The 13,715-nt window shown below is 56.2% G+C and overlaps 6 protein-coding genes across 6 annotated transcripts; 4 read left to right on the top strand and 2 right to left on the bottom strand.

Moving 5' to 3' along the window:
• Positions 1 to 2,115: 2,115 nt before the first annotated feature.
• Positions 2,116 to 3,308, bottom strand: IUM83_19734 (Dimeric dihydrodiol dehydrogenase; the record flags this gene model as incomplete). Its single annotated transcript, XM_067944798.1, has 4 exons — positions 2,116 to 2,522; positions 2,599 to 2,790; positions 2,855 to 3,073; positions 3,143 to 3,308. 4 exons carry the CDS (start codon positions 3,306 to 3,308, stop codon positions 2,116 to 2,118), a joined length of 984 nt encoding a protein of 327 aa, XP_067786728.1.
• Positions 3,309 to 3,660: 352 nt separating this feature from the next.
• Positions 3,661 to 4,792, bottom strand: IUM83_19733 (Dimeric dihydrodiol dehydrogenase; the record flags this gene model as incomplete). Its single annotated transcript, XM_067944797.1, has 2 exons — positions 3,661 to 4,550; positions 4,645 to 4,792. The coding sequence occupies 2 exons, from the start codon at positions 4,790 to 4,792 to the stop codon at positions 3,661 to 3,663; spliced, it is 1,038 nt and encodes a 345-aa protein (XP_067786730.1).
• A 647-nt stretch (positions 4,793 to 5,439) lies between these two features.
• On the top strand, positions 5,440 to 6,529 carry IUM83_19732 (Dimeric dihydrodiol dehydrogenase; the record flags this gene model as incomplete). Its single annotated transcript, XM_067944796.1, has 2 exons — positions 5,440 to 5,593; positions 5,661 to 6,529. 2 exons carry the CDS (start codon positions 5,440 to 5,442, stop codon positions 6,527 to 6,529), a joined length of 1,023 nt encoding a protein of 340 aa, XP_067786729.1.
• A 129-nt stretch (positions 6,530 to 6,658) lies between these two features.
• IUM83_19731 (putative trans-1,2-dihydrobenzene-1,2-diol dehydrogenase) lies at positions 6,659 to 7,756 on the top strand (the record flags this gene model as incomplete). Its single annotated transcript, XM_067944795.1, has 2 exons — positions 6,659 to 6,818; positions 6,885 to 7,756. The coding sequence occupies 2 exons, from the start codon at positions 6,659 to 6,661 to the stop codon at positions 7,754 to 7,756; spliced, it is 1,032 nt and encodes a 343-aa protein (XP_067786732.1).
• Positions 7,757 to 8,257: 501 nt separating this feature from the next.
• On the top strand, positions 8,258 to 10,393 carry IUM83_19730 (putative aconitate hydratase; the record flags this gene model as incomplete). Its single annotated transcript, XM_067944794.1, has 1 exon — positions 8,258 to 10,393. The coding sequence occupies one exon, from the start codon at positions 8,258 to 8,260 to the stop codon at positions 10,391 to 10,393; it is 2,136 nt and encodes a 711-aa protein (XP_067786731.1).
• Positions 10,394 to 13,145: 2,752 nt separating this feature from the next.
• Positions 13,146 to 13,714, top strand: IUM83_19729 (uncharacterized protein; the record flags this gene model as incomplete). The annotated part of the gene is made up of 2 exons (XM_067944793.1): positions 13,146 to 13,472; positions 13,640 to 13,714. 2 exons carry the CDS (start codon positions 13,146 to 13,148, stop codon positions 13,712 to 13,714), a joined length of 402 nt encoding a protein of 133 aa, XP_067786716.1.
• Position 13,715: the final 1 nt, after the last annotated feature.

Below are 13,715 nucleotides of genomic sequence, written 5' to 3'. Positions count from 1 at the left end.
ACGATGCTGAATGACCCTCAAATTACCCGATGTAACTGTTTGGAATGATTTAAGAGACGGCAACAGCGGTTTGCCTTGTAGGCGCTGGTACGCGTGGTAGGTCAGACGACGCGCGTTTTATGCCACGAGCGCAAAGCGAAAAGCAGCTTCGAACACGCGGACGGCGCAGACCGTTTGTGCCGAAAGAAAACCAAAGGCAGAGACTCCGATGAAGATGAAGTTGTAGTTGGCGTATGGCATGTGGTAGAGTGCGAGTGAATACAAACTGTACACGATGGCACCCGCTAGCTCAAAGTATTCCGCAAAAATCAGCATCTCCGAAGCAAACAGGAGCTGCAACGCCTGCGATAACAATTTGGCGTTTTTTCGATGGGGGATATCCACGTCGTCGATGCAGACCAAAGGAAGGATGTACGCCTCCGAGATGGGAGCTGTCGCGAGACCCAGTTGAGCAAAGGGCTCCGCATCCATGGCTACGATACTGCCACTAAACCTTTTACAAAATTCGCTGTTCATCTTCTGTAGACTCGACTTCGTCAGTTTCTTCGAACCCGGTCGAGACGTTTTCAGTTGGCGCTCGGGCCTCTCGACGGGAACCGATACGCCTTTCAGTGCATCCCCGAGGAAGGCGAACGTCTTTGGGAGAAGTTTTGCTATTCCCAGAACGTCATTTGAGACCATAGCGCCAGGAAATAGTGCGCCTTCAACGATTTTCACGGCAGTTCGAGTTGTCTGGCGTCCGTCGACGATGAATTTGTGCCCCAGGTACAGCCACGTCTCGATTAGTCCATGGACAGCGTCCAGAAAAACCAACAAAACGGCCACTTCTAGTGAGTGCACACTCTGCAGACAGATCATCCGAAGAAGCGAGCCAAAAATCACGACGACACAGAGCGTTACGTCCGTACTCATGTCCTGCAGCGGATTGGATATGCACCAGATCATCCGCTTTATCAGCGCGAATAGTACTGGGAATGCTGCTGTCAGCCCCGCCTGCACGGAGCTCGGGGATTTCACGAACACAACAGACAGGACGTGGAACATGACGAGAACAGAGCACTCGAAACACAACAGTGGCAGAAGTCGAAGCAATTGTTGGCGGTGATGGCGAAGTCGTGAGCCGACGATGAGCTTCTGGTAGAGCACAAATAGCGCTACCAGGGTCGGGAATCGCACGAATGGGTCGAGTGGCACTGGGAACCTCCACAACTTGGCAACTCCTAGCATCACGAGCTCGTTGCACGTCGCCGTAAGCACCGACACGAGCGCTGCTTCCGAGTGAGAGTAAAGTTTCGATGGCAGTCCAAGCGAGCACCGAACGAAGAGCAGCAAACTGAAAATCATCGCTGCGTTGGCGAGAAATGACTGCACGAAGTACGTCGCGTTCTTCTCCACACTTAGCAACGGGCTTTCGAGGGGATACCAGCGAGCAGCACCACAACTGCGAGACTGGGCATCGGCGTCAGCAGGAGAACTCCGAGTACGCGTAGTGGGCTCACGACACGCTGATAATCCTCGAAGGCTAGCAGCTTGTCGATCGAGTACCGTCCCTGATACTTCAGCGCAGGCCCTCGCCACTCGAAGCAGCGACTCCAGAATGAACTTGTGGTATCCTCGTCAGTGACGTGCGAGCTGGCATTTTTGCTCTTGGTGTCGGTCTTCTCCGTCGCATTGCCAGCAACTTGAGCAGCGACGTCGGAGGAATCACGACTCGTTGTTATCGTCGGCGCTCCGGAGCTGCTGGCGATGCTCGAAACTCGAGGGAGCGATGCTCTCGTAGGCAAACTTAAGCCGGTGTCAGTGCGAGTTACGGACGGTGGAACTGGCAGTCGCGCCGGCAATACAACCCTGCTTCGAGTTGCGTCGACTCGCTCACTCATCAGTCTAGCTGTTTCAAGTTGGTGACTAGGGGCTGTCCAAGGCGGTGGGCCAGGCATGAAAGGAGGACACGCAACCGCTATGACCATTCCCTAATCGTATTCATAGCCGGCGAATGGCTTAGGACTGAACGGAGTCACTTGATAACAAAAGCAGACTGGTCGTTATCGCTGTACCACCCATTAGTCTTGTGTTCGATGGGGGCCCAACGCACCACTGAAATTCGACCAGCGGAAGTTAAAGCCCGCTATCCGCTGCATAGACAACCCCGACAGCCTGTCGGATTTCGTCCATGATCTTTGCGATGGCCAGCGATTCCTCGAGCGGGTACTCTTCGCATTGCAATTGACCAGCACGAATGACCTCGGTGACTGCTTTCGCTTCGTAGACGAGAGCTTCCGATCCTGGGTACTTGAATGGGGTCGCAGCACTGGGCGAAGATTCTAGCCGGGGGAATTTCGTCGTCGTCTCTTGTTGTGAGCCGTCTTCGAGGAACCGCGTGACTGTGACCTCGGTGGCGCTGTGGGCTGGCGACGGGATACGAATTCGACCTCTGCTGCCCGTGATCGTGACGCTGTTGCCCAGTTCGGCGAGAGCAGTGAAGTTGATGGTGCCAAACCGGTTCTCGCTGTACTCGAGCGTCGCTGAGCCATACACATCGGCCCCCCCCGAGCTAACTTTGCCGACAGCAGAAACTTTCAGCGGTTTGGTACCGAAGACCATCGTCACGAACGACAGCGGGTAAATTCCGATGCGTTCCATCGCCCGAAGAACTGCGGAAGTTTGCTTCGGTTTGGGCATTCACGAAGACGACGCCGATATCTCCGTGCACGTGGTGGACATCACCAATGTGTCCTTCCGCAAGAAGTTGGCGCACGAACTTAATGGCGGGGAAGAAGCGCGTCCAGACCCCTGAAGAAATAACGAAGTGATTGAGCAATTATTATCGCCAAGGCAAAAATGTGGCATATTCTACCTTCCATGAGGAACAGTTTCTTGGTCTTGGCCAGCTCAACCACTGAGGCCGTCTGCTTAGCATTCATCGTCATGGGTTTTTCGACCAGAACGTGCTTGCCGTGATTCAACGCGAGCGTGATGTGGTCAAAGTGCACGATGTGGATCGTGGCGACGTACACCACATCCACCTCCGGATCGGCGCACAGGTCCTCGTAGGACCCGTACGCACGAGCAAAGCCTACAAAACGACGAGTAAACACTCTACTACCAAGAAGAAGAAGAATTGCTTCGTTAACACTAAGCGTACCGTGCTGCGCAGCAAACTTTTCAGCGGTGTCGAGCGACCGACCCGCACAAGCTGACAGGAGTATCTTCCCGCTCTCCATGCCTTTCATGGCATTGACGAAGTCGTTGGCAATATTGCCACAACCGATGAACCCCCAACGAAGTGGTGTTTGCGAATCAGCATCCATCTTGTCGTCCAGAACGAAAAAACGAAAGTGATCTCGGTTCGCAAGACGCGTTTGATGCCCACAAACCCGGGGGCGCTTCTGACAGCACGTGCTCCTTGTGGCCATAAGAAATGGTGTCTTTGATTCGTGGTTGAAGCCTTCAACTTTTAGGTGCTCTCGCTTCAAAACCTTAGGTAAGATTACGAGCAAACGCGATTCTGCCGACCGCACGGATCAATGAAGTCCATTCGTTATTCGAATTGCTTAGATGATCAACAAAGCTTAGCGAGATCGAACCAAGCTTCAAACATGCCACGCATTTGCTGCGCTACAGAATAACGCCGCCGACGCACTGAGAGCAACAAAGCCGAACCTAGTTGGAGTCCGCGGGGTAGACGAGTCCCATATCCTTGCGAATCTTGTCCATGATGGTCATGATCTGAAGCGATTCGTCCAGCGGGTACTCGTTGATCTCGAGCTGCTTGCTCTGGATGGCCTTGGTCACGGCCTCCGCCTCGTAGCGGAAGCCCTCCGAGCCGCCGTAGTTGAAGGTGGCACCGGGGGCCGGCGTCGGCCACGGGAAGAGCGACTTGGCCTCCTTCTGCGAGCCGTCCTCCAGGTACTTGACCACCCTCACCTCCGTCGCCGTATGGGCCGGTGCCGGGAGGTGAATGCGTCCCTTGCTGCCGATAATGGTCACGGTCTCGTCCATCGTGGCGAGCATCGTGTACTCGATGGTGGCGAAGCGCGAGTCGCTGAACTCCAGAGTGACCGAGTTGTAGATGTCCACCCCGCCGTCGTTCAGCTTGCCGGCCGACGTGACCTTCTCGGGCTTGGCTCCGAACACCATCGTGGTGAAGGCCAATGGGTAGATACCGATGTCCAGGAGGCCGCCGCCGCCCAGCTCGTTGTGCCACATGCGGGCGTTGTCGGCGTCGAACTGGCAGCCGAAGGCCGCGTGCACGTGGTGCACGTCTCCGATCTCCTTGTCCGCCAGCAGTTGGCGCACGTGGCGGATGGCCGGGAAGAACCTGGTCCACATGCCTTCCATGAGGAAGAGCTTCTTCTCTCTGGCGAGAGCAATGGCGGCCGAGGCTTGGGTCACGTTCATGGCCATGGGCTTTTCCACCAGAACATGCTTGCCGTGGTTCAGGGCCAGCACCGTGTGCTCGTAGTGCCACGGGTGGAGCGTCCCGATGTACACGACGTCCACCTCGGCGTCCGCGACCAGAGCTTCGTACGTGTCGTAGGCCTTGGCGATGCCTAGGGCAAATAATGATCGGAAATAGTTTGAGTACATTTGCGTCCTCATCTCAAAATAGTTTGAGGGTTTTTTTTGGGTGTGCTTAGCGGATACCGTGCTCCTTGGCGAAGGCTTGGGCGCTGGCGAGCGAGCGCGCGGCGCAGGCCTGGAACGCGACGTTGTCCAGGGACTTCATGGCGCTCACGAAGTCCGACGAGATGCGGCCGCAGCCCAGGAAGCCCCAGCGAAGAGGAGCAGTCATTTTGCTGTCGTAATGTGACGTGTGCGCTACGCTGAAAAACTGGAACTGGACAACTCAGAATCGTCAATCGCTCGATTATTTGTTAATACGGACAAAGAGCGATTTACTGGAAATTTGTAGGTAACTGCGGACGTGACAGATAGAATGTTGAGCTTCAGGTCCAAGTTCCGAGTCAAACGGCAGCACCCACGCATCATTGATGCTGGCTGACTTAGGATCATCTCATGCCAGAGGTCTGAGTCGTGCAATGCAATTGGAAAGTTCTTGTGCGAGGTTGCCGGCAGCGAAGGAGGTTAATCAGATCTGTGGTTCGTTTATGGGCCCTGCGGACTTCGTAAACCCACAATGATATGGACACTTCCGGACGGACATGCACGTACAAAACTGTAAAATGGGGTCTACTTGGTCATCATTGTAGTGTGGAGAATACTGCGTGCTGCTCACAAGGTAGCTCAAGCTCGCGTGAAAGCACGCAGGTCAAGGATTTGTCAGACTGATTCAGCCGATCCACGATCACTTCAACCACGAATCAAACCATTTGTTGTGAACTTGCCACTTGCTTACACCCCCGGGACGCCGCCATAACTCCACGTCCTCCATTCGCGCGATTGACCCGTCCTGCTAATTACTGCGTGCCCTTGACAATCATGACGGACACGCCCTCGCTTCGGTGGGGCTTTCTCGGCTGCGGCCGCATCTCGCATGCCTTCGCCGGTGCCATCAAGACTCTGGAAAACGTGACATTCCAGGCCTGCGCGGCCAGGTCGCTGGAAAACGCGCAACAGTTCGCTAGTGCCCACGGTGCGTGCATTCGGTTGGTCCGATGGTTTGAAGCCATGCTGACGGTACAATCGTCTGCTACAAACAGGAGTTGCTCGCGCCTACGACTCGTACGAAGCTCTTTGCTTCGACCCGGAGGTTGACGTCGTGTACATCGGCACTCTCCATCCGTGGCACTGTGAGCACGCCACATTGGCTCTAAATCATGGCAAGCATGTCTTGGTAGAGAAACCTATGGCCATGAACTCGAAACAGTCTGCGTCGCTGATTGCACTGGCAAGAGAGAAGAAGCTCTTCCTCATGGAGGGGATGTGGACGCGGTTCTTCCCCAGCGTTCGCTTCGTGCGCAAGCTGATCGCTGACAACGAGATCGGCGAAGTGCGCCATGTTCACGCTGAAATTGGCTACCCATTTCCCAAGGATGAAGCGCGGTTGTGGAAAAATGAACTGGGCGGAGGAGGGTTGCTCGACATCGGCATCTACCCTCTCGCCTTCGTGACAATGGTGTTCGGCACGAAGCCGGCGAAGGTGACGTCCGCAGGTACGCTTAACGACGGCGGGGTCGACACCCATAACTCGGTGACGCTGCAGTACAGCGACCAGCACTTCGCCACGATCGAGTACTCGATCCTCGTGCAGCTAAGTGAGACCGTCACAATTTCGGGCACTAACGGCCGCATCCACATTCACACACCTGCTCACCTTGCAACGGAAGTCTCGGTCATTCGCAGTGTTGGGCCAGGCAAGGAGGAATCGACAACGAAAACGTTCCCATGGCCGAACCCAGACGCCGGCTACTCCAGGTTCTTGCACGAGGGCGAAGCTGTGACAAAGGCCATCCATGCCAAGCAGCTTGAAGCCGACGAATACTCGCTGGACGAATCTTTGGGCATCATGACCATCATGGACAAAATCCGCAAGGACATTGGCCTGGCGTACCCGGCCGATTCCTGCTAGATACACCAGTCAGTCAGCAGTGCACGTAGCTCTAAACTTCAACCACAACCAATACGTGTGCAGTCAGAGCGGAGAGAACTCTTCGTCACGTCATTCTTGTTTTCGTCGCACTAGGCACAATTTGAGACCATGAGTTCCATTGACAAAACCTCTCTGCGCTGGGGCATTCTCGGCTGCGGTCGTATCTCCCACACCTTCGCCAGCAACGTGAAGCCCTTGGAGACAGCCATCTTCCACGCTTGCGCCGCTCGTTCGCTCGATAAGGCCGAGGAATTCGCCAAAAAGCATGGTACGAGTCCGAATTGTGGCCATTTCGGTGAATTGTCGAGCACTAAACTGATGCCGTCACATGCAGGTATTCCCCATGCATACGACTCGTACGAGGCACTGTGTTCCAACGCGGACGTAGATGTGGTGTACATCGGCACGATCCACCCGAGCCATTGCGATCTTGCGCTGATGGCCTTGAATCACGGCAAACACGTGCTGGTGGAGAAGCCGATGGCCATGAACGCGAAGGAGGCTGAAGCGGTCATCAAGCTGGCGCAGCAGAAGAAACTTTTCTTCATGGAGGGCATGTGGGCCCGCTTCTTCCCCGCAATCCGGTTCGTTCGTCAACTCATCGACGAAGGCGAAATCGGCGACGTGCACCACGTCCACTCAGCCTTCGGTGTCCCATTCAAAGAGGACAACGACCGCATTTGGAAGAAGGAGCTGGGCGGCGGTGGGTTGCTGGATATCGGCATCTACGTCCTGGCGTCTGCGACGATGGTGTTCGGGTTCGAGCCTGAGAAGGTGACGTCGGCTGGAAAGCTCAGCGACGAGGGCGTGGACGTGTACAACTCCATCACGCTCGAATACAGCGGCCAGCGCTTCGCGACAGTGGAGTACTCGACGCTCGCGCGGATAAGTGAGACCGTGACCATCACCGGGAGTAAGGGACGGATCTTCATCCACCCGCCAGCCCACGCGACAATGGAGATCTCGGTCGTCACGTACGACGAGAACGGCCAAGAGAAGGAGAAAACGTCGCGCTTCCCGTGGCCGACACCCACTGACCACCACTCGGGCTTCCTCTACGAAGCACAGGCCGTCACGGAGGCCATCCAGAGCAACCGCATCGAGACGAGCGAGTACCCTCACGCCGAGTCGCTGGGCATCATGAAGATCATGGACCAGGTTCGCCACGACCTCGGACTCGCCTACGCCGCCGACTCAGTGCCGTAGAAACCCATCGCTGGAGACAATCCTCGCATGAATAACATATTATGTTGCACGAAAACGACGAAACTCAGAGTAATCAAAGCACCAGCATCGTTCCGGTTACATAGTTGCAGTGAGTAAGTCTCGGAGCTCGAGCGTTTGCGCGAACACCTTGGCGGTTGTCGTTTTGACTGCAACCTGCTGCGACCAAGCCCTGGTTCACTAATAAAAGCTTTTGAATGCGTGCTGGAGTAAGTGTCGCCACCCGGGCCTCAATCTGCTCCGAGCTGGTGCTGCTCGTCCACAAGAATCGCCGAAGCCAAGGCAGCCGGCCAGATCATGCGAGTTGAACACGCCAAAGAAATGGCTACTTCTGTATGCGCAAACCCCTGTGAAAACGGATCGTGTCCCTCCAGTATCGAACTCCAGAGGTTGCGCACCCCACGTTGAGCTCCTCAGGCGCAGGGGCATTTCGAGACGCACCACCGGACTCGCAGCAGCCTCAAGAGACCAGAACTGGACGCCATGGCCGCCGACGCGCCCCCCATGAACGTGATCGAGAAGATCCTGTGCCATCACGCCGTGGGCCTGTCGCAGCCCTTCGTGCGCGTGGGCGACGTGCTGTGCGTCAAGGCGGACTGGACCATCGCCAGCGAGCTCACGTTCCAGGCCATGGACACCATGCACGCGGCCATCGGACGGCCGCCGCTGCACCGCCCCGACCGCTTCTGGCTGGCGCTGGACCACACCGTGGACCCGCGCGTGAACCACCTGCCCAAGCAGAAGGCGCTGATCAACATGTCCACCAACTTCGCCAAGACCCACGGGCTCACGGACTTCCAGCCGGCCAACACCACCATCATGCACACCGAGTTCGCCCGCAAGCGCGCGCAGCCCGGCCAGATCGTCATTGGTGCCGACAATACGTGCAGTGCCGGAGGCATGGGCTCGTTCGCCGCCGGCCTGGGCGCCGGCGACGTCGTCATGCCGCTGGTCACGGGCCAGACGTGGTTCAAGGTGCCCGAGGTCTGCTTCATTGAGTTCGTGGGCGCCCCGAGCTTCGGCATTGGCGGCAAGGACGTGATCCTCCACATCCTGGGCGAACTCAAGCGCAATACGGTGGCCTTCGAGCGCGCCGTGTACTACGGCGGCTCCGGCCTCAAGTACCTCTCGGACGATGCCCGCTTCGCCGTGGCCAACATGAGCACCGAGTTCGGCGGCATTGCCGGAGTGTTCCAGGCCGACGCCATCACGCAGCGCGTGCTGGAGGCGCGCGAGTCGCACTTCGACGAGGCACTGTTCTTCGAGCCCGACGAGGGCTGCAACTACGCCGCTCACCACGTCATTAACCTGGCCGACGTCAAGCCGCTGATCGCGCTGTACCCGTCCCCGGACAACTGTGTCAGCGTGCAGGAGAAGCTCGGCATGAAGCTGGACGGCTGCTTCATCGGTGCCTGCACCACCACGCAGGAGGACCTGATCCTCGGTGCCATGGTGCTGCAGCAGGCCATGCTGGAGGGCAAGCGCCCGTCGGCCAACGGCCAGCGCCGTGTCACCCCGGGCAGTCTGGAGATCATCGACCGCCTCAAGGAGCTGGGCCTGGTCCGCATCTACGAGGAGGCTGGCTTCACGGTCGGTGTGCCGAGCTGCAGCTTCTGCGTCGGCATCGGTGCCGATGTCGCTGGCGAGGGCGAGGTGTGGCTGTCCAGCCAGAACCGCAACTTCCGCAACCGCATGGGCAAGGGCTCCATCGGTAACCTCAGTTCGGCCGCCGTTGTGGCCGCCTCCAGCTTCGACATGGAGGTGGTGGACCCGCTGCCGTACCTGGACAAGATCAACAAGGAAGACTTCGACCGCTACCGCAACTGGGTCGAGCCGGACGCCTCGACGCCGTCGCCGGCCAAGGCCACCAAGTCGTACACGGCATCGGAGCCGAAGCCCGTGCTTGCCACTGCTGACGACGCTGAGAGCGTCCAGCAGGCCAAGGAGCAGGCCGCTGTCGCTGAGCTGGAGGCCGCTCTGCCGCCCAAGTTCAGCGGCAAGGTGCAGAAGTTCGGCGACAACATCGACACGGACGCCGTGATCCCGGCTCAGTTCATGGGTCTCAACAAGTCGTCGCCGCTGTGGCCCGAGGACTGCGAGACGGAGCTGGACGTGCTGGCGGCCAAGTCGTTCGCCTACGTGCGCCCCGAGTTCCCGCAGAAGGTCAAGGACGGCTTCAACATCATCGTGGCCGGCACGGCTTTCGGCAGCGGCTCGTCTCGCGAGGAGGCCGCTATCTGCCTCAAGGCGGTGGGCGTGCAGGCGGTGATTGCCAAGTCGTTCGCCTACATCTACGCACGCAACCAGCCCAACAACGCGCTACTGGGCATTGTCGTGACCGACGAGAAGTTCCACGAGTTGGCGGCCGAGGGCGAGGAGGTGACGGTGGACCTGCGCAACCGCGTGGTGAGCGTCAAGGACCACCAGGTGGCTTTTTCGCTCACGCAGCTCGAGGAAGCCTTCCTCAACGGCGGTGGTCTCAAGACGCTCTTCAAGCAGCACAAGGCGGACTTGTTCCGCGCCGCGATGCGTGGCAAGGCCCCCACGCCCATTTCTTCGGGCGGTGTCGGCTGCGGCGAGGGCTGCGGCAGCGAGGCGGCGGCCACGCCGTCCTGGTAGGCTGTGCAATTGGTAGTAGGTAAATGCACAAAATCGATAAATAAAAAAACTACATGCGTGTGTTTCTTCGTTCATGTTGTGCTCTGGGTCTATCTGCATTTCTTCGACAGACACAACCGCCTTGCAACAGCAAAACCAATTCCATGGCATGAAAGCCAACGCTGTCTACAACTTTGCCTTTTATTAACTTAAAAGATAGGAACATTACACTGTGGGGATTGCTTGGTACTACACTTCGAATTACTTCCCAACGGAAAACTCGCCGTTACTGGATACTACCCACGTTGTCTTCTGTCATGCACACCTTTGGATTGCGAAGTAAACGAACTAATATCCTCAGAAAAGATGCGGTCTACGAAAGCGTACCAAGTGTTGCGTATGCTGGGGCCCATGTATGACGAAATCATCGAGCGATGTGAGTTCAGGTTCGACTACCTCGTACGACGAGGACTACACAAGCAAGCGATGCTTCTATAGCTACAGTTATCAAGAACACCAGCTATGTTGTGTGGATTCTGTCTGCGATCGAACTGGTATAAAATGCCGGGGACTCCCTATCGCAACAAACCACTTGCCACTTTTCAAATTGCATCGAGGAACTCAAGTTCGCCAAATCCTACAATACACCATGCGCACTTCGTTCGGCGTCACTTTCGGACTCATCGTCGTCAGCTTCATCACTGCTGACTTCTCCACGGCTGAAACTCTACGTGGTGCGATGGACGTTGGCTCGGAGACTCGTCAACTCAGCGTGGCTGACGGCTCTGGGTCGATTGGTTCACTCTCGTCCAATGACGGGAGCAAGGAGGGGCTAGAGGAGCGCACAACGAACTACCACCACGGCCACCAAGAGCAGCGTTGCGCGCACGGTCAATGCTGGAGTGTCGATGTCTTTGACCAGTAAGTTGCTCGATAGGCCAAAAGCAACGTCGCCGATGCGAAGCTTCATGTACGCCAATGAGTGGCCGCAACAGTCTCGTAATGTGGAGTGCACCAGGAACGTTTAACAATAATGAATCTGTTTAAGCGTACGAAAGCTGGTCAAACATATTTTAGTTATATGTACTGAAGATCGTAGATTCAAGGAATAAGGCAGCAATGGGCGGGCAGAATACAACGATCTTGCATGTTGAAGTGGTGTTGACGTGCTTAACGGGGCAGAATACAACGATCTTGCATGTTGAAGTGGTGTTGACGTGCTTAACGGGGCAGAATACAACGATCTTGCTTGTTGAAGTGGTGTTCGTATATTTCATATAAGTACACAGCTAACCCTTAGTTTGTCTTATTGAGTTGCTAGGGTTCGAAGAATAAGTACTTTTCTAGCATTCTCCTGATACGAGCCGGCGAAGCCTATGTTGTTCGTTGCTGTAAGTGCCGAGAAGGGTGCAACTCATAATAAGTGGTGTATCCACCCTGCGTGTTCTCATTTCACAATCGACGTCCACGACGTTTTAAGATTGCAAACAAGCAGTATTCGGTTCGATCTTACGTTACCCCAGAAGAATGGCTAACCGGAGCATTTTCGTGACAATCTGGATAGCTCTCTTCTTCATCGCTTCGGCAATGCAGGAACCACGGCAGCTTCGCGATGCTGTCGTGCTGCAAGAAGCGAACTCATCTTTCCGCGGAAGTAGGGAGCACGAACTGACAAGTGCAAGCGATTTTACCAGTAATACCTCCAAGGTGAAGGCAGATGGGAATGTGCGGTGTTTCAAGAGTTTATTAACCGACGAAGAATGTATCACGCTGGCGCCCACTACTTCATAAGTACATATTTAGCCTAAGCTGCGCGAATGGCCAGAACGTTGCGTTTGCGTCGTGATACCATTTTTCAGACTATTTTGCATTCTAATTTGAAGTCGGCTGTTGCATGCACAAAGCTCTGAAACTATTCGTCTTTACAGCTTGAAACATCAATTTGATAACAAAGCCTCCTGGTTCGACCACCTCCCGAATGACAACCTGAAGCTCTAACCACTTTGCCACGCTCGTTGCTGGCCTTGTCGTTTTCTTACAAGAAGTAGTCGACACTAGAGGAACTATCCGGGGAGTCGACCATACCTCTACCACCAGGAATCTCCACGAAATGAACAGCTCTAGCCTAGCATCTGTGAACGGAGAGTCTGAGAGATTTAAGCCACCAGAACCCACACACCAGGCTTGAGGCTTGCTCTGGTGGGGATGCCTGTGGCTATCCGACCCATTTCGGGACCGGGTTCTGATACCCCTCATTACACTATGGGGCATTTTTCGGCACTTGGGGCCTCCAGCCCACCCAACTATCCTACACCGGGGTGCGGATTGGCAGGGCGGACCACTCCACGGAGTGGCTAACGGAGAGTCTGAGAGTTGGGCCCTTGTGTTGGTGTCGGAAATTCCGACTCGGAATTAATGGCGCGCACGGATCGCCTGTTTTTTTGCTGATGTCTCTCCTCTCGCCGAGCTTGACTGGTGCTCGTGTGCTGTCCGCGTGGCCTAATGGATAAGGCATCGCCCTCCGAAGGCGGGGATTGGGGGTTCGAGTCCCCTCGAGGACGCTCTTTTTCTCCAGCAAGCCCAAGTCAGCCCAGTCTCCACGCTGAATCGGCAGATAATCGACACCTTCGAACGACCCACCATGGTAGGGCTGACAATAGCCCGAAACCAGCTCCTTCGCCCTCATCAACTGGTAAACACAACACACCAGCGTTCACGGCCACCGCTGTCACTTTTCAATGGACAGTCTCCATCCACGGAGCCCCCAGCCAGCATGCAACTCACGCACCTCGTCGTTGCCTTCGTCTCCATCACATTTTCAGCCGGTCACGCCACCGCCGGCGAAGCTCTGCGCAACGAGTGCAACTCGACCACACCGCTCTCCCTCAACGCCACCGCCCACGAAGAGCTCGCCGGCGTGCTCAAGGAGTGCAAGGACCCTCGCTCCATCGCGAGTTGGAACGAGATCCTCGACGCGTTCAAGAGCAACGACGCGGACGCGCACGACAAGAACAAGGACGACAAGACCGACGTGCAGGCCATCCTGCAGCACCTCGCCACCCTCGCTGGACGCTCAAGGGGCTCTAAGCGTCAAATAAATGTAGCCATCTCCACTTCAACTTCCCACCCCCTGCAATTCAAATATGAATCCCACGCCGCGCGCGATCTTATTTATAGAACCTCGGCACACTGTACCTCTGCCCGCCTAAGTCCGATCCTATCCTAACTTCCCCCCTCCTCGCGCCTGAGGAGCTGCTGTATTTATAGATCCTCAAACAGCTAAAGGCGGCGCGCATCTGTCGCCACTTCCGCTTCCGCCCCCCAGCCAGTTCCGGCAGTTAGT

Source organism: Phytophthora cinnamomi (assembly GCF_018691715.1).
Source record: "Phytophthora cinnamomi strain GKB4 chromosome Unknown Contig66, whole genome shotgun sequence".
In the NCBI taxonomy this organism is placed as follows: Eukaryota; Oomycota; class Peronosporomycetes; order Peronosporales; family Peronosporaceae; genus Phytophthora; species Phytophthora cinnamomi.
Note: the sequence above shows the minus strand (reverse complement) of the source record. Positions and strands in the feature narration are given on the sequence as shown.